Raw genomic sequence first — 25,723 nt, 5'->3', positions numbered from 1 at the left:
AAACAACTCTGAGATTTCACCTCACACCAGTGAGAATGGCTAAGATCAAAAACTCAGGTAACAGCAGATGCTGGCGAGGATGTGGAGAAAGAGGAACACTCCTCCATTGTTGGTGGGATTGCAGACTGGTAAAACCATTCTGGAAATCAGTCTGGAGGTTCCTCAGAAAATTGGACATTGAACTGCCTGAGGATCCAGCTATACCTCTCTTGGGCATATACCCAAAAGATGCCTCAACATATAAAAGAGACACGTGCTCCACTATGTTCATCGCAGCCTTATTTATAATAGCCAGAAAATGGAAAGAACCCAGATGCCCTTCAACAGAGGAATGATACAGAAAATGTGGTACATCTACACAATGGAATATTACTCAGCTATCAAAAACAACGAGTTTATGAAATTCGTAGGCAAATGGTTGGAACTGGAAAATATCATCCTGAGTGAGCTAACCCAATCACAGAAAGACATACATGGTATGCACTCATTGATAAGTGGCTATTAGCCCAAATGCTTGAATTACCCTAGATCCCTAGAACAAACGAAACTCAAGACGGATGATCAAAATGTGAATGCTTCACTCCTTCTTTAAATGAGGAAAAAGAATACCCTTGGCAGGGAAGGGAGAGGCAAAGATTAAAACAGAGACTGAAGGAACACCCATTCAGAGCCTGCCCCACATGTGGCCCATACATATACAGCCACCCAATTAGACAAGATGGATGAAGCAAAGAAGTGCAGACCGACAGGAGCCGGATGTAGATCGCTCCTGAGAGACACAGCCAGAATACAGCAAATACAGAGGCGAATGCCAGCAGCAAACCACTGAACTGAGAATAGGTCCCCCGTTGAAGGAATCAGAGAAAGAACTGGAAGAGCTTGAAGGGGCTCGAGACCCCATATGTACAACAATGCCAAGCAACCAGAGCTTCCAGGGACTAAGCCACTACCTAAAGACTATACATGGACTGACCCTGGACTCTGACCCCATAGGTAGCAATGAATATCCTAGTAAGAGCACCAGTGGAAGGGGAAGCCCTGGGTCCTGCTAAGACTGAACCCCCAGTGAACTAGACTGTGGGGGGGAGGGCGGCAATGGGGGGAGGGTTGGGAGGGGAACACCCATAAGGAAGGGGAGGGGGGAGGGGGATGTTTGCCCGGATACCAGGAAAGGGAATAACACTCGAAATGTATATAAGAAATACTCAAGTTAATAAAAAAAAAGATTTGTTTGTTTTTATTTTATTGTATATGAGTGCTGTGTATCTATGGGGGGGTGTGCACGTGTGCACACATGCTCACACACATGCACACCACATGAGTGTCTGGTAAGAGAGCACAGATTCGTCTAAACTGAAGTTACAGATGGTTGTGAGCCTCCACCTAGATGCTGAGAGCTGAACTCTAGTCCTCTGCAAGAGAAGTGTGCACTCTGAACTATCTCTCCAGCCCACTCCCTACTTCCCTGATTTATACTGTATCAAGTATATTAGATCGTATCTACAGGTAGACTTCATCTACTACTCCTCTAAGACTAATTCTTAAATATGTAAATTACACTTGGAACTCTCCTTTGGAACTCTCTTCTTCTTCTTCATTTTTAAAGTATTTAAAACTAAAAAAATTTTTATTTTTACTGAAAATGTTCACCTTCTACTAATTCTCAAAATATAACCACAGTTAAGTACCCACCCTTTTATTTAAAATTTTTACCTCAGAGTTGAAATGGGTGAAATGAAGCAACAGTAAACAACAGAATGACTTTCTTTTGAACAGCACCAGAAAAACTACACCACATTAGCAAAGGCATTACAGGAGAGAAGCCTTTAGACCCAACGGTTGTAGGGTCCCACGACGTGAGTGACAGCATAAGGGGACACGGTAACAACGTTGTCACTGGTTAAAGTGGATGCAACTGGAGAAGGAATTTGGTATGATAAATTGGCTTTGGGAGATAAGTCAGGACCCTCCCTGTCTGTGGACTTTTGTTGTTGTTGTTGTTGTTACTTTTTTACATTTACACTTAATTCTGTTGATATCAAAACCATGATTAGGCTTATTTAGGTTTTTGTGCTGGTAGAGTACAAGGGACACACGAAAAGGGACCTTTCGTTTGGAACTCTCTTTTTTTTTTTTTTTTTTCTTTTCTTTTTTTTTCGGAGCTGGGGACCGAACCCAGGGCCTTGCGCTTGCTAGGCAAGCGCTCTACCACTGAGCTAAATCCCCAACCCCTGGAACTCTCTTCTTAAAGAACACAAAAGGGCTTTCCTCAACACATCCAAGAGTGAGCTTTACATCTTCCTCCTTCCTTTCATTCCACTATCCCTGTGGCCACACAGACATGATCCAACCTTGACATCTCTGGCCCCTCTGGTACTAAATAAATCAAAAAAATCTTCTAGCCACATCTCCTGCATAGTCCAACTCCCAAGAATGATCTCCAATCACCCCATGGCAAGCATATCTTTATTTTTCCAGCCAGACAGGATGCCTGAAGGAGGGATCAGGGAGAACAGAAAACACACTTAAAGAAATAATAGCTAAAGAATTTCCGTACATGATGAAACCCCACAGATCTGAAGCCCTCAATGAACTCTACGCACAGCAAAAATTAAAACCACAAAGCCAACCTTAAGGAACATCATAGACAAATTGATCAAAATCAGTGCTACAAAATATTTGAATTCCTCGGCAGGGTGGGGGTGGGGGAATATTCTATACAGAGTAGAACAAAAGTCAGTAAATTTCTCTTTAGAAACAATGTATGTAGGAAGACAATGAGGTGGCATCTTTTATACCCTGCAAAAATAGCTTTAGAAAGCAAAGGTAGAATAAAGACACAGCAAGACATATAAAAGCCAAAAAAAAAAAATAATAATAAAAAAATCATCATCAGAATCACCTGTAAAAACATGTCAAAGGAAGTTTCTCCAGCAAAGAAAAATACTACCAGATGGGAAAGGAATGCATAGTGCTGCAAAAGTTAAATTAAACGGATACCTACATCTTCATGGTTAATCTTCTCTTTAAATGACAACTATTTAACCAAAAATAAGAAGCACATAAGGTCAAAGGAGGGAGGAGTCTGTGATGATACTTTGTAGTCTGAGTTACTCACTAAAGCCATAGGAACCATTGATGACCCAGCCGTGAATATAAACAAGGTGTCTGAGGCTGCCAACACCAACCAAGACCAAAACCTCTTTCTAATAGACAAGAAACAAAGTCACTCTTTCTTTGGTTTCCAGGTCAAATACTTTTCTTCTCCCTCTTGGCCATTCCCCAATTGTGGCTTGCTCTCTCACACACCTCCAAATAATATTTGCAGAGTGAATTGTAAGCAGCCAGCCCTCCTGTCCGTCACCTTCATTGATTCTCAGAACAACTAAGAGAAGTACATAAGTCAGGATTTACGTCTTCCTGGCTTTACAGGGGAACAGAAGCCTGTCATCCTAAACACACTTCACAGGGTCAGACAGGATAACCCAGTGAAGACAGGAACTGATATTAGTCCTCTGACCCCACACCCCGTGCTCCCACACATTCTGCTCCTCCCTCTATACCCAAGCTGCATCCCTCGTGTGCTTAGAATCCCATGGAATTTGGTGACACTCATCTTGAGTCTAAGTTAATTTCCCAAAGCCTAATTCACAACATTGCTAGAGAACAGACCAACCTCAGGGAACAAAAGAGCAGGTTTGCCTTTAGAGGTCACCTAAGACCATCCTGCAAATCAGATATTTACATTATGGTTCATAACAGTGCAAGAGTATGGCTATAAGGTAGCAATGAAAATAATTTTGTGGCTATAGGTCACTACAGCATGAGGAACTGTGGTAAAGAGTCACGGCATTAGGAAGGATGAGAACCACTGTTTTAAAGCAAAAGGGTGGAAATGGCCTTGCAAGGGCACGTTGAAACAATGACTCAGGACAAAGTATGTGCTATGACGACTGTGAACATGTGAGTCACAAATGGGGAAACACATGTCTGACTATCAGTGGTTTTATAGTTCAAGAGCATTAAATATCAGTTTAGTTTCTGTGCAGGTTCATTTCCAATGTATTCTGAAAATTATCAGCAGAGATAATTGGGCTTATTTTTTTTATTTTTTTTTATGTATATGAGTACACTGTAGCTGTCTTCAGACACAGCAGAAGAGGGCCCCTGATCTCATTATAGATGGTTGTGAGCCACCATGTGGTTGCTGGGGATCAAACTCAGGACCTCTGGAAGAGCAGTCAGTGCTCTTAACCACTGAGCCATCTCTCCAGCCCCCCCCCCCCCCCCCCCGACACAATTGTTTTTATTTAGTAATCATCTGCTCCCCCCAACCCTCAGCTTTGACTATGGTAAATGTCCTTGGCAGAAACTTAAGACTTCTACATATGCAAATTGTTTGCTACTAGGGACCCAAGGCAAAGAGTTGGGTGTCAGGTGCTAAAAGGGGAGAAAGCAGGTGGGTCAATTTAACAAAACACATAACACAGACGGTAACACCCAGTTTACAGTTTACCTAACTCACTGGAAATGGCTCCGAACACCACCCACTTTACAGAATTTAACCTTACCTGCTAAAATAGCTACTGTTTGATAATTCATCTAAAAACACCACAGTGTGTATTCGCCAGGTCTGCCTTTGTGCAGAGCGCTTTACACCCTGTATTCCTCTTTGGGAGTTGTTGTGTGTAAAGCTCATAGAGGATAAGAAGTCTGCCCAGGCTCGGACAGGAAGTCAGTGGCAGAATGGAGATTTAAAATTATATTAAAATCAGTTCTCTTCACAGCCAAGCTGACAGTAGCTGCTGGTTTCTGGCTACTGACAAGGCACTATACACAAGCTATGTCTTCTCTCCTGCTCTCTCTTGTTGCTGAAATGGGACCTCAAGTAGCCCAAGCTGACTCCTGCTCCGTGTGTGAGGCTGACCTTGAACTTCTGATCCTCCTGCTTCCACCTCCAAACTGCAGGCTTGTAGCACTATTCTGTCTTTATGTGGTGCTGGGGACCAAACCCAGGGCATTACACATAGTAGGTAAGCGCTGCACATAGTAGGTAAGCACTGCACCAAGTAAGCTACATCCCCAGACCTTTTCTTGTTTGTTGCCATTGGTATTTACAACTGAGAGGTTTTTATGACTGTCACTCAAGATGGTGAAACGGATTTGAAGCAACATGGAAAAACCAGTTCATGGCTCTCACCTGTTTAGGATGCCCTAGGAATTTCCTGGTCTACTGAGAGTCATAGTGATAGGTGCAGTCAGCCCAAAACCTCCCTGAGTTTCCCATCCTCCCCTCAGGTTATTTTTCCGAACACCGTAAACATGCTCCTGCAGGCCACCTGTCTGTGCATCCTCTCACATCTTCAGGTCACGTACACCATTTTCTAAGTGACGCCTTTTTTTTTTTTTTTTTTTTGAAATGGTACTTAGAACTGTATGCCCCATTTCCAGCTTTCTTCCAAAGCTCTATCACTATGTCTCCTCCCACCCCGCCAAGATTTTAATTTTTCTTTTCTTCCGCACCTGAGCAGTATTTATGCTCGGATTTAAAATTTTGCACGAGGTTACTCAAGTATGAACTAAGGAGCTCACTAGATAACTCCTAGAGCTACCCATCCACTACTCCAAGGATCCTTAGGTTGTTTGAGGAAGAAGTGTTCCACCCAAAACATGGATGGGCCCTTCTGTAGAGCCTACAGCCACATTTATAGTGGCAAGAGAAAACTGAGGTGACGCAAGAAGGCAGAGATAACTAAACAGAACAGAGACAAAGCTTAGGCTAAAAGAGCCAAGGTTTGTAGTTTTACTGTAGTTTACAGTTCACTCTGACACCAGCCTTGTGTGCCCATTTAACTCTACACTCCTCACTGCTCGAGCTCAATGCCCATTAGTGACTATGGCCCTCTCCCTACAGCTCTTGAAACCATGAATTCACCCCTGGGTTCTACAGGTCTGCTGATCTTAGGGGTCCCAGCGGGTGGGATTATGCAAATGTCTTCCTGGGACTGGCTTTTCTAGCTGTTGCTAGAACCCTTCTTGTTTAAAAGGTGAATTCTGGTAAAATTCTTTTCCCATCCATCTGCATTTTTTTTTAACCCACACACTGATTTTCTAGGAAGTGTTCTGACCAGGAGGGCTTGCTTCTCTGGGACCCGGTTTTCAATTGCTTTTTTATTAATAGCAGGAAGTAGGATTATTGACTATTTCTGATGTTTTGGGGCTCTCATCTTTTTTATAGCAGCTACAGCATGTTAAATGCCACAAATATTCAGTGTGTCCAGACACTTGGTGTAATCTTTGCACTAACACAGGGAAAGAATCCAACAAGTATTTAAATATTGCCAAGCATGGACTTCAGCATAGAATTAGAAACAGTAACAAGGACTTTGTCATCCGTGTGGGTCACATCCCACCTCCTACGTACGCCACTGCCATCCACCATCCATAAGCCAACCTGGCTGCATACTTACATGTACCCCAGGTGATCCTGACCACTGAATTAGAGAAATGAGTCACCGTACCCAACTTCACATTTCAAATAATCTTAAATTCAGTCCCAGTAACCAGAATAATTAAGACCATTTAAACCAAAAGACATGTAGAGGTCTGAGACTCTGAGGAACCCAGGTGCAGTGATATGTCAGAAATCCCAGTAGTTGGGTAGTTTAGGCCAGTCTGGACAACATAGTGAAACTTAAAAATCAACCTCAAATGAGCTGAGGGGAAAAGTCACTTAAGTGCTGGCCAGTGAGTACCACGTCACAGAGCAACAGATCCTCATAGCTTTGCAGTGTTGCTGGTGTGGAACCTGTCATACAGCAGTTATGCATGGTACAAAACTTAACAACCGCTAGCTCTGTATTTACTGCTCTCATAGTGCACTCCTCATTAGAAAGCTGCACTGGCAGCAGCCACGTCACCCAAGTATCAGTGGCTAATCCTGGCTGTAGAAGTTGAGCTCAGCCTGAGCTACAAGAGAGATTGAAATCCCCCAACCAAGGTGCAGTTACATGCAGACTTCGTGTAGCAGCACTGTGGTGCTGCACCCATGCAACCTTGTTGGGTTTTCTTCGTTAGGCCCTTTTCTTTATGATCAAAGTCTGGGCACGCTTTGCCCAATACTCAGGCTTACTCACTTTCACCCAGTCCATGCCTACTGCATGGCTGCTTACAAATACAATTGACTTTTTCCTTCTTTCCCATATTCTTCCTCTGGGCAGCTCACGATTTACAGCCTGCCTGTAATATTTTTCTCTCAAACTCTAATAAAATGGCACTATTCCAGGATTCCAAAACCCCCCTGAAATCATACTACACTTCCAGTGCACCAGCCATCTAAGTGTCTAAAAATGAATCCTGGCTTCATTACCCTCAAATCAATCCTTGGAGGCTAAAGGCAGGACACAATAAAGCAACTAACAAATCAGCATGTACAAACACCCGAGAGCCTACCGAGGGATTCTAAGGGACTTTACCTGGCATCTTAATGTTCTGTCCTGGCTTCTCCTTGAAACGCTAGGCTGTACTCCTGCTCCTGTACAGTGGAATCATGTCCTCTTCCTCTGTGTGAGGGGCTCCCGCCTCATGTCTCCCCAACTCCTCTCTTGTTTATTCCTCCATCACCCCTCTATGCAGAAACCAGTAACAGACTTTAATCACATAAGAAATAACAAGTAAAATTTCTGAAATGAGGAAACTACCCAGCATCCAAACACATCCCTGTCACGGGGACAGGATCACAAACACTAGGTACATTTAAGGACAATGGTAAAATTTAAGAGCTTTATTAAAGCATTTTATCACAAAGATGAAAACATACAAATGAGAAGCATGCAACCGTCATCTTCCAGGTCAAGTCAAAATGCTCTTTCTCTCTCCTGTTTCACAGAGCTGGAGACTGCGGATCTTCGACCAACTCACTCTCTGGAAACTATTCAGGGCATCAGACATCCAAAACATAAACCATTATACAAAGAAAGTGCAAAGTTAAAAAAGAAAACATAGAGACCCTTCCCCTCCCTACCCTCAGTTAAAGGCTAACAATGGCACTTTGCTCTTGCTTAACCTAGATTGTCTTCAAAAGTTTCTACAATGTGATTCTTAACAAAATTTTTAATAATGTCCAAAAGCTCCTTAGTGTTTGAAAATAAATGCTCAGACAAGACAGTGCACTTTACATCAAACGAGTCTGAGAGCCCTGCATTGCAGCTTTCTGTAAAATAAACAAGACAAGAAGCTGGTATAGGCTTTATTGACAAGGTAGAACGTCCTCAGGCAGGCAGGTAAGGAGGTGGTGGCTCTTTCTCAGGAATCTTCACAGCCATTTCATAGGTTGGCAAAACGTACTGAAGAGAGAAAAGAATCATGTCAGACAATGTCACTTTAAATTCATTTCTAAAATAATCAGCTTTCAGACTCTATGCCCTAACTTGGGAGCACACAACCCGAAGAAAGATGAAGTTAGATCAACAGTTACTGAGACAACAGACAACTGAGCAGCTTCAACTCAGTGACACCCTAACTCAAGATCAAGATCGCCACAACTGTATGGCTAGGTGGGTGGGAGGACGGACGGACGGACGGACGGACGGATGGGACAGATAGACAGATGGACGGACAGACAGATGGACGGACAGACAGATGGATGGATGGATGGGACAGATAGACAGATGGACGGACAGACAGACGGACGGATGGACGGACGGACGGATGGATGGATGGACGGATGGATGGGAATGGGTAGACAGATGGGAATGGATGAATAGATGAGTGTGATGGATAGAAGACAATTAGAATTCTTCCTCTGAACTAACCTGGAAGATAAACTAACACACTAACCCACATATATTTAAAAAATATAAAGGGTTTCTCTCTTGACAGTCAATCAATAAAGTTCCAGTGCTAATATTTCAAGAACTGAGGATCTAGGGGGAAAGGCCCCACTAACTGCTCTAGAGAAAGCTGCCAGTGTCTGTAGTTTCATAATAATTTGTACTGAAAGGACAATGACCTCCTATCCTGCTCTTTGGGATAATAGAAAGCCTTTTTAAAGCTCACTCTAGCCTAAGGTCCTATCCTCCAAGTGACAGGCTGGCTCATGGGCCATGTTTACTCTATATGCTGAAAATCTGCGAAGATAGCAAAGCAGCAAACAGGGTTCTAAGAGAAGGGCTCGGCACTCAGATGCCATCACAATCATCTCCCCAAGGCCCAGGCTTTGGATCTTACAAGTGGGCACGCGCGCACACACACACACACCCATTAGCCCTCATCCCTTAGAATTCTCACAAGCCAATTATTGATATTCCTAGCTTGTATCTGTCCAGAAACACTTGTGGGGACCACAGTCAATCTGGGCAAACAGTGCAGAGAGCTCTAGACCTGTGTGCACAAGATTCCTGGAAAATGCTAAATCTTATACATTTGTGGGTTCAAGCTATTCAAATTCCAAACCACAGTTATAGCAACGACTGGAAAGTCAAGCCCCACATTCACTTCTGGAGGCAGCAGTAGGAGTGACAGTTTGGTGAGTGAACAGCAGCTAACCTGTGGAGGTGCTTCAAAGGCAGGATACACGGCAATCTCTGGCACATTTCTATTGTTGATGTATTTGTAGCAGTTCCAAACACAATTGATTAGGTAAGCCTGAAAGGAGAAACAGTTCAGCAGGTTGCTCTGGGAACAGAGGACCATCATCTCTTCTGCACTGTCTGTACAAAAGGAACCTAGTCAAGCCAGGCTCACTCCTGACTGGCTCTCATTTAAACATCACAAGTTTCTCACAGAGACTCTAGCTGGAGATTCAGGTCTGCTAATCAACAGGCTGTGAGGAAATCCTGCGCTCAAATGTTAGGAATTTTAATGGATTTCCCTATAAACCATGAGCCACTTTTGAAAACACAAAGGGGACCCACCCCTTAAATGCAGTGACACCGACACTACAAATCCTCCATCAACTATGTGTATGTGTATGGATACAGACACAAGACTGGAAAAAGGTTGACTGAGCAGTTTCACCAGGCCCCAAGAGTGAATTGGAAACTCCTTACCTTAAAAATGATGAATACCACAAAGAACACAAGTACAATGAACAGAAGGCAGCTGGAGTCCAATGCCAGGAGGTCATCTTTGTAGGGGAAATCAGGCTGTTAAAACACAAAAGCACTGACAATTACACCACAGCCTTCTGCTTCTGAAAATCTAGGGAGCATTTTAAGAACACAACAAAGGGCAACAGTCAAGAGTGAAAGGCTACTGCAAATTCACACAAAGAATGCAGCACATCCAAGACCCTTATCATCAACAGACTAATCACTCCCGTCTGCTTGTTTAATAGCTGAGATAACTAGAAGGTCTGAATAGAGCTAATATTCATTTTGCTGGCTAGTATTTTTCATCTTTGTGCTTTTGACAAAATATAACCACTTGTACAGCACCCCAACCCTGTCCTGGTTCAGAAAGTCAGGAGGAATTGAGATTGCTCAAGTCTCTAGGAGCACAGTCTTCCACAAAGAAAAGTAACTTTTCTAGGAGTCAAATGTTGATCTCAACTCTTCATTAGATGATAGTTAAAAAGAACACATGCCACTGTCTACAAGCCAGGTAGAAGGACATAATTTACTGCTCACAGACTCACTGTGCTGGAAAAGATCGGCTGCACTCATCTGACTCTGGACAAGTCAGGAGAAAGGCATTAGAAGGGAAGGGAGTGTTTAAAACTGGCCAGCAGAAGAAATACCTTCTAATGGAAAGAACACCAATCAAACAGAGGGGAAAAAACCACCAGAGTCTGTAAGAGAGCAAGTTTTCCTAAACAGCTAACATTTCCTACACAGGGCTAGAATACAGTAGGCACCCCAACAACATGGTAGGACTAGAACAGAGTGGGCACAGACATAGGGCTAGGGTACAGTGGGCACAGACACAGGACTAGCCTATACCTGTATACAGCAGGTATACAGATACAGGCTAGCATTCTGTTAAAGATCAAACACCAATCCCTTAGGAATCTCAAATACAGTCGAATATTTTATTAAAACACAATTAACTCAACTATCTCTTCTACACTATCTTTACGGACTTAGTACTCTGCTGTCCAAATGGTATGGTACAACAATCATTTATTTCTATCTTACAGGTCTTAACATAGGTGTGATTTTAAGATACTGTACAAAGCAAAGAGTTAAAAATAGTACCAAGGCTACCTTTAGATTTCAATTAAAATGTTTTACTTAAGTGGAAATGTTAAATAGCAAACACTCTTACCAACTGATCCAGATATTCTTTGATTCTTGGCAAGTAAGTGAGAGAACTGATGGCTACCAGACAACTGAGAACGAAGTCAAAAAGTCGGTAGCAGAAGAAAGGAATCAGCCAGCCCACTTGATACTGTAGAAGGAGAGTAACATCAGTATATGTACAAAATCACTACTTGCTACAGGTCAAATGGAGAGAGGAAAACATGGCAGACTTACAGAAATGGCTCCATAAACCAGCATTGAACTGATTATAAACATAAGAACAGAGACGGCAAAAAGAACGCAGGCATTATCTAAGAAAACAAAACAGAAATCTAATTAAGCAACATATGCAATGAAAGAAACTAAATTCTTGACAAAATGACGCTTTAAAATGTTTCTGTGTAAATTAACTGTAATTGTTTTCAAAATTGGACCTCGTTAGATCTAAGACCAAGAAAAGCACCTAAGCCTGACAGTAAGAAATTCTGAGAAGGGGCTGGGGATTTAGCTCAGTGGTAGAGCGCTTACCTAGGAAGCGCAAGGCCCTGGGTTCGGCCCCCAGCTCCGAAAAAAAGAACCAAAAAAAAAAAAAAAAAAAAAAAAAAAAAAAAATTCTGAGAAGCTTACGCATGCCTTTCCGTGTCCAACAACTCACTGACTCTGTGAGGACGGAACCAGAGCCATGCAAACACAGGAAACAGGCCCCTGGGCCTCTACATGTCTATGTGCAAAGAGACAAATCTAACAGGCAAGTTGCAACACATACAGACCCAATCAAAAACTAGGAAAGAATTCACACAAGTTGGGTTTTGTGAGATGAGGGCTTAACTGGTAAGAGAAGTTGCTGTTTGCTTAGGACAGATGAAATACACATAGAAAACCACAAATACAGATTTGATAAAGATTACAACCTGAAACTCACAGTTCTCCATTAATCCCACCCTGGTCTCACACCTTTAACCCATGGCTTCCTTCAGTTTGCCCTCTCTGCCCAACACACAGCTATTCTTCTAACTTCTCCTCAGTGTATCAACCCATGTTCACCATTCTCTTCAGAACCCACCCAAATAATCCCAAACAGTATTAGTCCATACTTGACTGGGTGAGTATCTTCACAACCTACAGTTGATCCTGTGATCCCGACAGACATTAATAAACTAAAAGGAGATGGGGATGTGGGCAGCTGGCTCAGCTTACGGCTCTTGCAGAGCACGGTTCCCCATACCCATGTCAGGCTGCTCACTACTGCCTTAACTCCTGTTGCAGAAAAGTGCACGCCTCTGGCTTCCAGGCTCCTGCACTCACACCACATAATCCTATACATACATATAACTGAAAATTTAAATAAGGGCACCAAAAATGTAGATATCAGATATTTATACAAATAATCATATCACTGAGCATTATAAACACAACCAGTATTTAACATTAGTTATTGTATCATATCAGAGTATCTCCATTGTTAAGGATTATGATATAAAGTAAGACCCTCTCTCAAAAAATGGAGGAAGGTACTAATAAGACTCTAAAATTTGGTTTATTATTATTTGGGAAGGAGGAGGTTCAAATAAAAAGAAACTATTCATGAAAAATATGCCAAAAGGCTATTCCTTGTCACTCCCCTCAGAGTCAACATCACGAGGATACATTTAAAAAGGATCAGAAAACTTTTCACTACAAACAACAACAAAACACATTATAAATGCCCATCAGTTGTTTTCATTATATTCTGTATTATAGCCACAGAATTCTTTCTGGCTCCTGAAAAATTAAGTTATCCATAAAGACAAAAAATTATTTAACAAAAAGAAAGGCAGAAAGGAAAGAAAGAAAACAAAGCAAAAGAAAGAAAAAAGAAAGACACAAATCAGGGCTGGAGAGAGAGTAGCAGTTAAGGTCATGGTTGTTGCAGAGAAACCAGGGTTGGTTCCAGGCACCCTCAGGCGACAGACAAACTGCAGTTCACATTGCCCTCCCTCTTCGGCCTCAGTAGGCACTGCACACACATATACATATATACAGTGCACACATACATACATTCAGGCAAAGCACTCACACATAAAACAAAATAATCTTTAAAAAGGAAGACACAAATCTTCATCCTTGGATCACAGGTAGCCACAAATATAAAGAAGTTCAAAACTTCATATTAAAAGCTAGTAAAATCTAAAATCCTGGGAATTAAGATCTATAGTACTATAAACACACTTGTGACCTGGGAACACTTTTCTAAACTGAAAATTTAAAACTAAGCATGTAAAAATTGTATTCCAAACTGAGACATAATTTCCTGTTTAACTATTAAATTTATGATATAATTATAATAATATAAACTCAACTGGAATCATTTTATACCTGCATTTTAAAGAGAAAACTGGTAATAAAAAATAATTGCTTTCAGGGAATAAATCAGTTTTTTTTGTTCTTTTTTTTTTTTTTTTTTTTTTCGGAGCTGGGGACCGAACCCAGGGCCTTGCGCTTCCTAGGCAAGCGCTGTAAATCAGTTTAAAATGACAATTTCTATGAATGTTCTAGGGTTACTCCATTTTTAATAGTAGCGATAAGTCTCTTTCTTTCCACATAAACAAGTATTTTATACTCTACTATAAGAATCCACCTGATCTACACACCAATTTCTGACCCTGGCTACACATCATACAAGGCTCTTGAAAGTCTCGAACCATTTTCCCTGTCTGGTCTGTAGCGTCAAAGCATAAAGACAGCCTACTGTCAACTGTCCACTACACGTCTTGTCTAGCAATGCTCTACTGCAGCTCTTGCTGACCTCCTCTGGGGACAGTCATCGCAACACTTTACAGTCTCAACAAACGGTTTAAGTAACAGCTAACTTGGTACCCTACTATGCAAAGTACTTAACCATTTGAAGAATAACTCAAGCTCAATTCTGTCAAGTGTCCTCTAACATTCACATATAGACAACAAATGGCTTTATCAATAAAAATTTGGCAGTGATTATCTTTTAAAGTAAAAACTTACCAGCCATTCTCTCAGATGAATAGTAATTACCAATGACTTCATACTGAATGTTGACAGCTGGCATGGAATTTGGATGAGTCACCTCCACAGTCAGCAAAATTGCCATCAATAGGTTGACCACCTGAGAAAGAAAACTTTACATTAACTCCTACCAGAGAACAATCTTCACAGACTCTCGGGATGTTGTTATATTTAATATTATTTCACTTGCAGTAACAAGGTTATGAAATAGAGGAGACACTGAGATAAAACATGTATTATCACTGTGAGAACAGTTGAAAAGTCATAGCATGTACAAAGATGCCTAGCCCTGTGCTAATGCCAACAAACCAGAATGAAATGCGCAGAAAATAAAATCGGGAACTCATTCCAGTCTGTTTGTGTTCAGAGGCACACACATATTTCCTCACACACCCATCAGACACCTGTCAGTTCACTTCCCACATGCAGATGCCTGCCACTCCTTCAAAGCACCCCCATTCGCTTTGCTCAAGTTTAAAAGTCCCTTCCCTCTCCCTGCATTGGTCTTAATTCTACCTTTTGAGTCAATGTACTCATCTAATACCCAAAAGTAGCTTCCAAACACTGTAGTGACATTCAGGTCCTCAAATCTGTTCACCTCCTCCTTGCTGTGGAAGTTCAAACATTTGACACTCCCAATGTTCTATCAACAATAACTGAAACTACTCTTTCCTGTCCACCCTAAATGAAGGATAAATGATAACAACCAAGAAAGGTATTTTCTTATAGCAGGCCAAGACTCCAAATACTCAGTAGAGAAACAGGCCACATTTTATTTTCAAATTAGGCGTGTTATCTTGTAGTGGGAAATTAAGTTTGAAATCCATTCAGCAAACTCTTGCAGAGTAAATTATCATCCTAGTAAAAAAGCCTTGCATGGCACAGAAAAATATTCATGCTAAGAAAAACATGCAAAACCAACTACTAAACGAAGGAAATGAAGTACCAAAACTACTTGGGGAGAGGGTTGTTAAATATATACTATACATATAAATATATATTTATATATATTTACACATGTGTATATGTAGTTTATACATAGTCCACAGATCTAAAATATTTTTATAACATATGAGTTTTTAAAAAGCCATTTTTTTCTTCTATAGAAACATCATTGAGTTTTCCACTGTCCTTGCCTAGTATTATTAGTAACATTTCTAAGTTCATTTCACTGTGGGTCAGTACTTTGAATATAACTAACTGTTCTAAAAAAAAAAAGTACTCATGATCCTAAGCACCTACCCCTGAGCACATATATAAATTTCTGCTACTAGACTCCCTGTTGAATTTTTCAAGAAATTAAAACTGTAACTCTATAGTTTAAAGTCTTTAAGATATTCTACTATAGACAAACTATTCCAAAATATTTATGACTCTTTCCTACTGTATTCAGGAAAGGAAGTTGAAACTAAGGCTTGTAAACCTAGTGCCAAGGCCAGGTAGAACACAGCATGTGTCAACAACAGAGGCAAAGACCTATTGCTTGAGAAAGACTTTAAAAGCCTTCTGTACACATCATATTAAATAAGCAGTAAGAAAACAATGGAGACTCTCTTATTTGATAGAAAGGAACAAGTTCAAGTCCAGGGAAACATTCAGACCCAGGCAAGGAATTTCTCCCTTGTTTTTTCTTTAATGACAATATTTGTACATATTTATGGAATACAGTGCTATGTTTTAGTACACGTATTCAGCATATACTGGTCAAATATATCTGCCATAACCTTAAACATTTCAGTCTGTGGTGAAAACAGACTCACCCTGCTTAGTACTTCAGACTTTTTAATGTAACTTTGACAGCTGTAATCACCCTCTGTGCAAAACACGCCTTGTACTCCTATCCCGAGGCTTACCCACCCCTCCTCTTGCCTTTCAGTCTGTGGTGACCACTATCCTGTACATAAATTAAACTACTTTGTAATCTGAAAGTAAGATCATGTATTTGTCTCCTGTAGCTTGATTATCTCAGTTGTATCTTCAGTTCTGTTGCTGCAAATGTCAATTTGGTCCATTACTAACTACTAACGGTACCCGCTGTGAGCACAGACCTCATCTTCCTTTCCACTGCTATCATGGACACCTCAGCTCACTCCCTAGCTCGTCTACTGTCAACAGTATTGCATTAGACATGGCTGCAACAGATCTCTTTGATATAGTGATGTTGTTTTCTGTGGGTAAATACCCACTAGTAGGACTTCTGGGTTCTAGGACAGTTCTTCTACCCTGAGGAGCCTCCACAGTTTTTCCAAGTGTGTACACTACACCCCACACGGCGCAGACCGTGCTATTCTCTAACATGTTATGTTTTGGTCTGGCTGGCTGGCACTCACTCACTGGATGAGATGCACTCTCATGACATTCAGAGTTGTTAATGCATGTGTTGGTCCAGCTTCTCTTCTTTGAGAAATGTCTACTTAGCTGCCCCCTTTTAAATTTAACTATTTGCTTTTGCTGTTGAGTTCTTGATATATTTAAGGTATTAATCTCTTATGATAAGGTTTGAAAAGTCATTCTGCCATTTCTACAGGTTGCTGCTCACTGTTCTGATTCTTCGGCAATAAAACAGCGTTTCAGTTTGATGCAATCCTTTATGTGTGTGTTTTCTTTTGTTGCCTGTGCATTTACATTCAATAACAATTTCAGATTATTCTAGGTTTCAGATTATTCGCGCGCGAGTGTGTGTGTGTTTTCCCTTTTAGTCAATTTGGCACAAGCTAGTCACCTGGGAAGAGGGACACTCACTTGAGAAAATGCTGTCAAGTTTGTAGTTCATTTTTCTTGATTAACAGTTGGTGTGGGAGAGGAGGGTGGCAGCTCACTGGAGATGGTGTTACGAGACAGCTAGTCCTAGATGGCTTAAGAAAGCAGGCTGAGGGCTGGGGAGATGGTTCGGTGTTTAAGAGCACTGACTGCTCTTCCAGAGATCCTGAGTTCAATTCCCAACAACGACATGGTGACTCACAGCCATCTGTAATGGGATCCTATGCCCTCTTCTGGTGTGTCTGAACAGTATACTCATATACATAAAATAAACAATTCTTTAAAAAAAGAAAGAAAGCGAGGTGAGCAAACCATTAAGCAGAGCTTCTCCGCAGCCTCTGCTGCAGTCTAGGTTCCTGCCCTGACTTCCCCTTTATTATGAACTTGTTATGTGGAACTGTAAGCAAAATAGTCCATATCTATTTTTGTACCAGAAGTAGGCTGTGCTGGTTATGACAGCTTTACATCTTGAAACTGGACAGTGAGACTTCCTGCTTTGGACTAATGCTTTTAGTTGCTTCACAGCGATAGGAATCTTAGAACACAGACCTATGTCAGTGCTCCCCTCCATTCTCTCCTAGTAGGTTAGTCTCAATTTTATCCTCAAGTACTTTTGGCTTTCATTATGACAGCAGGGTCTAGTTCATGCCATTTTCCTAGCAGTATTCACTAAAGAAAATGTGCTTGCCCAGATGTAATCTCTGGTACCTCTGTTGAGAATCACTTGGCTGTAGGGAGTGTGGGTTTATTTTTGGGTTCTCTATTCTTTTCCATTGGTCTCCATTTCTATTTTTGTACCAGGCCGAGGCTGGTTGGTTATGACAGCTCTACATTTTAAAAGTGGACAGTGACACTTCCAGCTTTGGTCTTTTTGCTCAAGACTTCTTTGGCAAGCCGTGAGTGGTTCCACTCAACTTTTAGGAAGTGTTTTCTCCTAGTAAGTGGAGGACAACAAAACAGGTACTACATTACACTTACACATCTCTCTGGATACAACAGCACCTAACAATACTAGATTCCAATTCATGTCTACAGGGTCTTTCCATTATTTGTGACCTTGGTGGACGTTCTATTCTCGTTGTATATTAGATTCTTTCACCTCCTGGTTAAAGTTACTCTTAGGAGTGTTTGTTTGGCTTGCTTTGCTTTTTTAAACTATGACACATTTGCTTTCCTGATTTCTCTTTCATATTTTTAAAGTTGTTTTACTACCATTTAAATTTATTAATTCTGAGTTTTCTTTTCAGTTTTCAGGATTTTCTATACATCTGATTGTGTCATCTGCAAATACATAGCCTTGACTTCCTCTTTTCCTATCTCTAAGCTCTTCATCTGTTTCTCTCACCAAACTGCTCTGGCTAGGACTTTCAATACTATGTTGAACAGAAGTGTTAAAAGGAAGCACCGTTAACTCTGTTTCTGATCTTAGAGAAGAGGTAATTTGGTATGGTGTTAGCTGTCAGTATTATATGGCTTTTACTGTGTTGTATATCCACTTTAAGAGTAAGTATTTTCAACTATCATGTATGTGGATGTTTTGCCTGCATGCCTGCTAGTGTGCCACTTGCACACCCGATGCATGGAAGAAGCTAGATGTTATCTGATCCCTGATCCCTGGAACTGCAGTTATGAAGTTGTGAGTCACCATGTGGGTGTTGGCAATTGAACTCTTAGCCACCGGGTCACCTCTTCAGCCATTTTTTTCAGTTGAGAGGATGGTAAAATGTATCAAAACTAACTGCAGCTACTGAAATGGTCATAAGGATCTGGTTCTCTATTCTATGTATATACTACCTGTACTGATTTGCATGGGTTGAACCATCCTTAAATCCTTGGGAGGAAACCCACTTGATCCTGAGGACTTACTTTATAATATGATGTTGAGTTCTGTTTATTGAGAATTTCTGCACTGTTCATCAGAGATACTGGCCAAAAGTATTTTGTTTAAGAGGTTAAAATTATTATTATTGTTTGTTTGCTCCACAGAAAATATTTGGAAAGGTAGTAGTGGCCCTTTGAATATATTGTAGAATCCACTGGTGAAATAATCAGACCCCAGACTTCCTCGCTGGGAAAGTCTTACTACTGATCCAATCACATTACTTACTCTATTCTCCTTATGGGCCATCTTTGATAGGCTTACAGTTTCCATTTATCAGCAGGCAGTTCTTTGTACTAATCTCTGAAACTCCTGTTACTGTACTATCGGCTGTATCATTACCTCATCATCTCCAACGCTGACTGTTTTTTTCATCTTAATCTAGCTAAAGGTTTGAAAAGTTTTCAGACTCTCACCAGGCAATGTGGCCCATGCCTATATCCTGGCACATGGAAGGCCAAGATGGGAGGAGCGTGGAGTCTGCAGCCAGCCAGGGCTACAAAGTGAGCTCTGCAGAAGACCAACAAAAACTAAACACTTTATTTCTGCTCTTATTTTTTTAATCTCTTCTCTCCTCCTATTGACTTTGGGCTTAATTCTTGTTTTCCTAGTTAAAAAGTATCATTGGGTTTCTACCTCTCTCCTTCTGACGTAGGTACCCTGGGGCTGTGAACTTCCTCACTGATTTTGCTGTGTCCCTCGGTCTCAAACACTGCTTTTACTTTCGCTTGTTTCAAAAAAGTTTGATTCGTCCTTTTAATCTCTTCTTTGTCCATTAATTGGAGAACTGCAGTTTCATTTCCGGGTTTTGACATCACTATACGATCAGGAAAGTGACTGTATGATTTCAGTTCTGAAAAAATTGCCTAACTTGATTTGTAGCCTATACAGAATAGCTATTCTCTAGAATGGAAACTCCAGCCCTGGAGCCTACAATGAAAGCCATATAGAGCTGGATGTAGCCGTCCACACCTTTAGTATCAGACTCAGAGGGCAGAAAGAGGTAGATCTCTGAGAGCTGAGGCCAGCCTGGTCAAATACAGACCAGCCAGATAGTCTACACCCAGAAAAAAATAAATAAAGCAAGCCTATCCAGTGATACCTATCTGCAATCCTAGCACTCCTACTGTGTGAGACAGGATATACAGAATGGAGGATCACCCTAAGCTCACAGACTAGCTATCCTGGAGTAGGCAACCTGGCAGAAAAGATTAACAGAAGGCAAGAACTCTACCTAGTCCACACACTCAGCACGACATACACACTTAAACCTAAATCTTACATCAATTACCCCAAAGACAGACTTGAGGGAAAAAAAAAAAAAACACTAAACAATTTTTATTTTATGTGAATGAGTGTTTGGCCTGCATATATGTGTGTTCACCATTTGCATACCTGGTGCTCTCAAAGGCCAGAACGCATTGGATCCCCAGGGACACAAGTGATTGATGGTTATGAGTAGCCATGTGGATGCAGGAAATAGAACCCAGGACTTCTGAAAAAAGCAGCCAGGACTCAACCACTGAGTCACCTCTCTAGTTTCAACTCTTTATATTTTGCCCCAGCCCAGTATCTTTTGAGACTATTACTAACTGTGTGTCTGCTTTAGGATAGAGTCCCTTCCTGGTGAACCAGTCTACAAAACTAAGCACATAATTGTCAAATGATCATCTTCAGAAAAGAATTTTTTTACTGTTGTTTACTATGTTTAATTTATCAACTGATTTATCTCTATTATTTCATAAGAGATAATTCATTCCACAAGTGTCTACTGAATACCTCAAATGTCCAGTTGGTAATAAGTTAGCGTCTAGATGCATTTTACTGACTAAGACTGCTCCATCCTTCTCCTCATCAAAAAGCACCCCTACACATAAGGGTTTTTTGTTTTTTGTTTTTGTTTTTGTTTTTTTTTTTTTGGTGCCACAGGTAAAGTCAGATCCTTGTACATACCTGCTCAGCACTCTATTTAGTGGAGAATTACCATGAACTTCTGATTCTCTTGCTTCCACCTTCCAAGTGCTAGGATTTCAGGTTACATGCCACCATGTCGAGTTTATGTGGCATGGTAAATGAAACCCGGTGTTTTATGCATGCTAAAAAACATTCTATCAACTGAGCTCTGTAACATCTCCAGCCCCTAGATGAGTACTCTATACTGACCTACATCCTCAGCCCCAAAGGACATTTGCGATGGAAGAAAAATAAGGAAAAAGATAACCACACCCATGTACAGTGAGTACGCAGTGCAGACACCCACACTGAAGAAAGCCATCCATGATCTGTGATGTAAAGAGCGCCTTACCATGCAAACACATGCCTTAACCAATAAAGAGTTGCCTGGAATTGGCGAAACGTAAATAGCTGAACAATGATTTTTTTAGCATTGTTCCACTACTTTTGTAAATATGAAGATTTCCCTTAGTAGATTATTTAACTTAAAATGTGAAATTATTGGCCCACAAATTAGCTCAGGGGGGATAAAAACACTTGCAACACAGGCCAGGTGACCCGAGTTCAACCTTCAGAACTGACAGAGGCAGAAGAAAAGAAGTTCCACAAAGCTGTCCTGCCCTCTACCCTCTCCACCTGTGCACACACCATACAAGAATGCATATAGTAATAGTACATTTTAAAAAGAATTTTTAAGTGAATCAAAGTGCAGAAGAACACTACAGAGGGAAGACATAGCACTGAAATCACAAAACAATGTGGGGAAGACACGAACTGTCAGCTCTAGTTATTTAAAGAGCCAGGACTAATGGGTGAACGGCCCCTGGCATGAGCAATCTGACTTCACTTCTTCCTAACACTAGGTTACTTAAGGCTAAAACATCCATGAGAAAGTCCACCTCTGGTCTACAGAGCGACAGAGCAAGCTCCAGGACATCTCAGGGTTACACAGAGTAACCTTGTCTCGGAAGAAAGAAAAAAGTACAGAACAAAAATAGACATTTGTGGGGGCTGGGGATTTAGCTCAGTGGTAGAGCGCTTACCTAGGAAGCGCAAGGCCCTGGGTTCGGTCCCCAGCTCCGAAAAAAAGAACCAAAAAAAAAAAAAAAAAAAAAAAATAGACATTTGTATCATGAAGGCTATTTCCTGAAACAGGCTTTTTAATGCTATATTCATGATTTAGTACGTAATGAGTTCCTATCTCCTAAGAGTTAAATAATAATAATAATCTGGCTTCAAATGATAATGAAGTCAACTTGAGGAATGTACAAATTGAAGCCTGAACTCATTCTCAAGTCACATATTCCTTAAGCACGTCTTTCACATTTAAACCATCAGCAAACTCTATTCTGGTTTTGTGTCCCACAGAACTATTGTTGAGTACCAACCATTAGCACTTAAGGGTTTGGTTTGGCTTTAGAGCTAGCATCCTATGTGGCCAAGGCTGAGTTTGAACTGATTCTCCTGTTACCACCTCATACTCTCCACTCAATTAATCCTTTGGCATACATGATGGTATACAAAAACAAAAACAAAAAAAAAAAATCAATGTTAATTCAAGAAATCAATGATATCATTATCAGTCATGTGTCCAGGCCCAGCAGAAGGAAGGGTTGTGCCTCCAAGTTTCAAACACCACAGAAAGAATGGTAAATGCAGGCCTTGGTCCAGACAACCGGGCTCATCATTATTCTCCCACAGATTGAGACATACTGGAACCAAGCAGCAGTGCTCATGACAAAGTGTTTAGGAAGGGAACAATGGAAGGCGGAAATAAGGAGGAAAGGTCATTCTAGCTGTAGTCATCTTGTGTCTCTGCTATGGCGGTAGAATGCATAATTTGGACAAGACCTCTTCATTTGGAGGCATTATACATTATATTGTTTTCATCTCCTAAGTGCACCCCAACTAGCAGAAAGTATGTCTTCAAACTACTGTACAACTAAGGCTTGTACACTTTTTAAAGTCACCAATAATAATGTACTAAGCAAAACAAATGTTCTTTTCCTCCCCTTAATCTGATTAGAATCTGCATCACTGTGTACCTTTCTCTTTTGTGACTGTAAGTCCCATTTCCTGGCTGTGTTACAATGTTCTTTGTAGCACCATCACCATTAAGGGATGATGTCATGACCAAAGTAAGCAGAACTAGAATCTATCACACAGCAAGTACTAGGAATACAGAAGTCATGCAATATGGGTGATCTATCCCCTTTGTATGTTCCTCAGAGACCTTTACATTGAAGACGGGCAATAAATCTCTTACATGAATTAAAACAAATCAACTGAAGCAGTTTACAATATTCTAACCTGAAAGTTGATGCAAAACAGCATCTTTTCAAAGGGTGGGGGGGTGTTTCACACCAAGAGCTTCAGTTGTGCTACAGATTTAGACCCCTCAATCCCTACTCTGTTAAAAAACAAAAAACAAAAACGGTCCTTTGGGTGAGGGGGTGACATAGGAATGAGGGGGAGAGGAAGGGAGAGGGAGGGGAGGGAGTGCACTTAGTAGCTAGGAACACTGGTTGCTGTCCTGAGTGCAATTCCCAGCACCTACACCACTAACGCCCATCTGGAACTCCAGTCCTAGGAGAATCTAGCCTCTGGTGGCCTCCATAAACATTAAGTTACCACAGACAAACATGTAGACAAAACACCCACACAGTGAAATAAAAATAAACAAAAAATTAAAAAAGGAAAAAGTCCTTGGTATAGTTTTTCGCTCTGCATTTTGAGTTCCCTGTTCATTTTTATAAACAAAAGCTACAGCATCAAAAACTCCGCCTAACAAAGAGTGTACAGAAATGCTGCCAATAGATCTGAATGGCTGAAGGGGTGGTATTTTGGTTTTTGTTTTTTGGTTTTCTTCTTCAAAGGGTTTGAAGCCCTTTTAAGTGGAGAGATTGAAGAAGAAACAGGAAGATGAAGTTTTCAGGCAAGAATCCCAGACTCTAATCCAAATTTTCTTAGCTAAGTTCAAGGAGAGGTCATTTTCTGGGAGAAAGCAGGGAGGGTGTAGGTAAGACGGGAATTAATCATTTAAGAGAATGGAAGACCTTGAAGGAAAGAAGAAATGAAAAATCCACACTCTTAGCAAAAAGGAAAACAAGTGAGGGAAAGCTAGATAGACAACCCAGCTGATTGCCATCAACTAATCCAGGTCCGGGAATACAGCAGTTTCTTAAAGAAAATGTGATGTAATTAATGCTACAGAAGCAGTAGGGTGACTTTCTGAGTACCAAAGTACCAAAACCTGAACATAACCTCAGCACAAGCAAACCAACCCACATTCAGGCTGTCCCGGTGCTCTTTTCTAATGTACACTAAGGATAAAGACTGACAAAAGCAGCAATCCAGCGGAGGTCTGATAGTCCCCTGGGGTGGACTGTGAAACCATCTGCCGGAGGAAGATTTTCATCTGGTGTTCTGCCAAAGTTGCTAATGACTTCAAGACACTGGGCGGGGAAGAGTAAGAGAAGGAAGAGAGGACGGGGTAAACCTCTTCCTCCTCTGCTCTTCACGTAAGTATCAGAAACTGCACAGTATCTCTAGCGCTACTTCCTACCCTCACACCCCACCCCACGACGAAATCTCACAAAGTCATCCAAGTGGTCACACAGACAATACACTAAGTTCCTCAAAGCTTCGGCACAGTTTAATTGCTTAAAACTACCTTTAAAAGAAATCACGGTTTTGGAAATCGCAACAAATCAAGTACAATACAAACAGATACTGGGAACTAATTTAAAAAAAAATCTCAAAAAGACTTTCTACCGAATCAGGAGCCAACAAGCCCGTCCATCTGCTGTGACAGAATCATACAGATCCTGGAGCCCAGAAAATGTCAATAGGAACATAGTAGGCTTTCAATAAACATCTCTTCCAAACCAAGGCGGCCTTGAGATGAAAAAAACACCTGACAGGCAGGGAGAGGGGTGTATTGTGGAAAATCTGACCCAGTGTAAATCCTGGCTAACGTCTAGACTCAAAACAGAGCCCTCTCTGGCTACATCACCAAACGCCTCAGCAAAAACTCTAGAAATCATCGGAACTGGATTTCGCTTTCCATTCGGACAAAACAACATCCGAACCCGCTGCATAACTGAGGACAATCATTGTTTCGATGGAGGAGGTGGGGTGAGGGTTGTGCACTTCCCGAACCCGAAATAATGATCCTATTCCCGTCGCCTCCCAAATCCTGGTGAGCCCCGTCTCGTAAAGTCCCCGGCCTCAGTTCACAGTTAAAAGCACCCCAAAAAGTAGCGCCCCAATAACTTTCACGTCCCCGCCCCCTGCCCCCCAGGCTCACTTGTCGCGCAGGCGCACTGGCCTGTGGAGCGGCCCTGCCAGCCAGCCCTTACCATGTACCAGGTCCCCAGGATGATCGTCCCGGTGCGGACATGGCAACAGCCGCAGCACCGGGTGCTGTAGAACCGGTCGCTGCGGCTCCGTTTGAAAGTCATGGACACCATCGGGAACCTCGTGGGCCTCGCTCTCGCCCAGGCCCCTGACAAAAGCTTTCGGCCCAGCGGTTCAACCCAGACGACTCTGCGACGCTGTCCAAAGCCAAACGACGCGTCTTCTGGCCCGCCCTCGGCCCGGGCCCCTGCCAACTCCTGTGCGCCTGCGCTCTGAGCGCTGGGCGCCGCTCTCGCGGGACCTCGACTCGGGCTCTCTCCCTCCGCCTTCTGGTACATACAGACCAATGAAGCGCAGAAAGCCGGGTTACCTGGCTTCTGATTGGAGAAGATGTGGAGATTGAAACAGCTCACGCCCAATCAAAAGTTCAACTCTCTCTGGTGCTGTTTGGACGCGGTGCGCGTGGCTAGACTCGCTGTCTGGGGCTGTATGGATTGAGGCTATCTCCGTAGTT

The 25,723-nt window shown here is 41.7% G+C and overlaps 1 protein-coding gene across 1 annotated transcript; it reads right to left on the bottom strand.

Annotated features, from left to right (window-relative positions):
• Positions 1 to 7,754: 7,754 nt before the first annotated feature.
• On the bottom strand, positions 7,755 to 25,491 carry Laptm4a (lysosomal protein transmembrane 4 alpha). Its single transcript, NM_199384.3, has 7 exons — positions 25,212 to 25,491; positions 14,238 to 14,358; positions 11,475 to 11,551; positions 11,266 to 11,388; positions 10,050 to 10,145; positions 9,547 to 9,645; positions 7,755 to 8,345 (listed from the first exon to the last, which is right to left on the bottom strand). The coding sequence occupies exons 1-7, from the start codon at positions 25,320 to 25,322 to the stop codon at positions 8,271 to 8,273; spliced, it is 702 nt and encodes a 233-aa protein (NP_955416.1). The 5' UTR covers positions 25,323 to 25,491; the 3' UTR covers positions 7,755 to 8,270.
• Positions 25,492 to 25,723: the final 232 nt, after the last annotated feature.

This window comes from Rattus norvegicus, chromosome 6, assembly GCF_021556685.1.
Source record: "Rattus norvegicus strain SHRSP/BbbUtx chromosome 6, alternate assembly SHRSP_T2T, whole genome shotgun sequence".
NCBI lineage: Eukaryota > Metazoa > Chordata > Mammalia > Rodentia > Muridae > Rattus > Rattus norvegicus.
The sequence above is the reverse complement of the archived record's forward strand: the minus strand, read 5'-3'. Positions and strand labels throughout refer to the sequence as shown.

What these genes read in the sequence shown, in the direction of transcription:
- Laptm4a (NM_199384.3), bottom strand. Translation starts at nt 25,322, where the DNA reads ATGGTGTCCATGACTTTCAAACGGAGCCGCAGCGACCGGTTCTACAGC. An exon ending in TGGTTTATGGAGCCATTTCT is followed by an intron (nt 11,389 to 11,474) that starts GTAAGTCTGCCA and finishes CTCCTTCTACAG; the next exon opens with TATCAAGTGGGCTGGCTGAT. An exon ending in TGGTATTCATCATTTTTAAG is followed by an intron (nt 9,646 to 10,049) that starts GTAAGGAGTTTC and finishes TTCTCCTTTCAG; the next exon opens with GCTTACCTAATCAATTGTGT.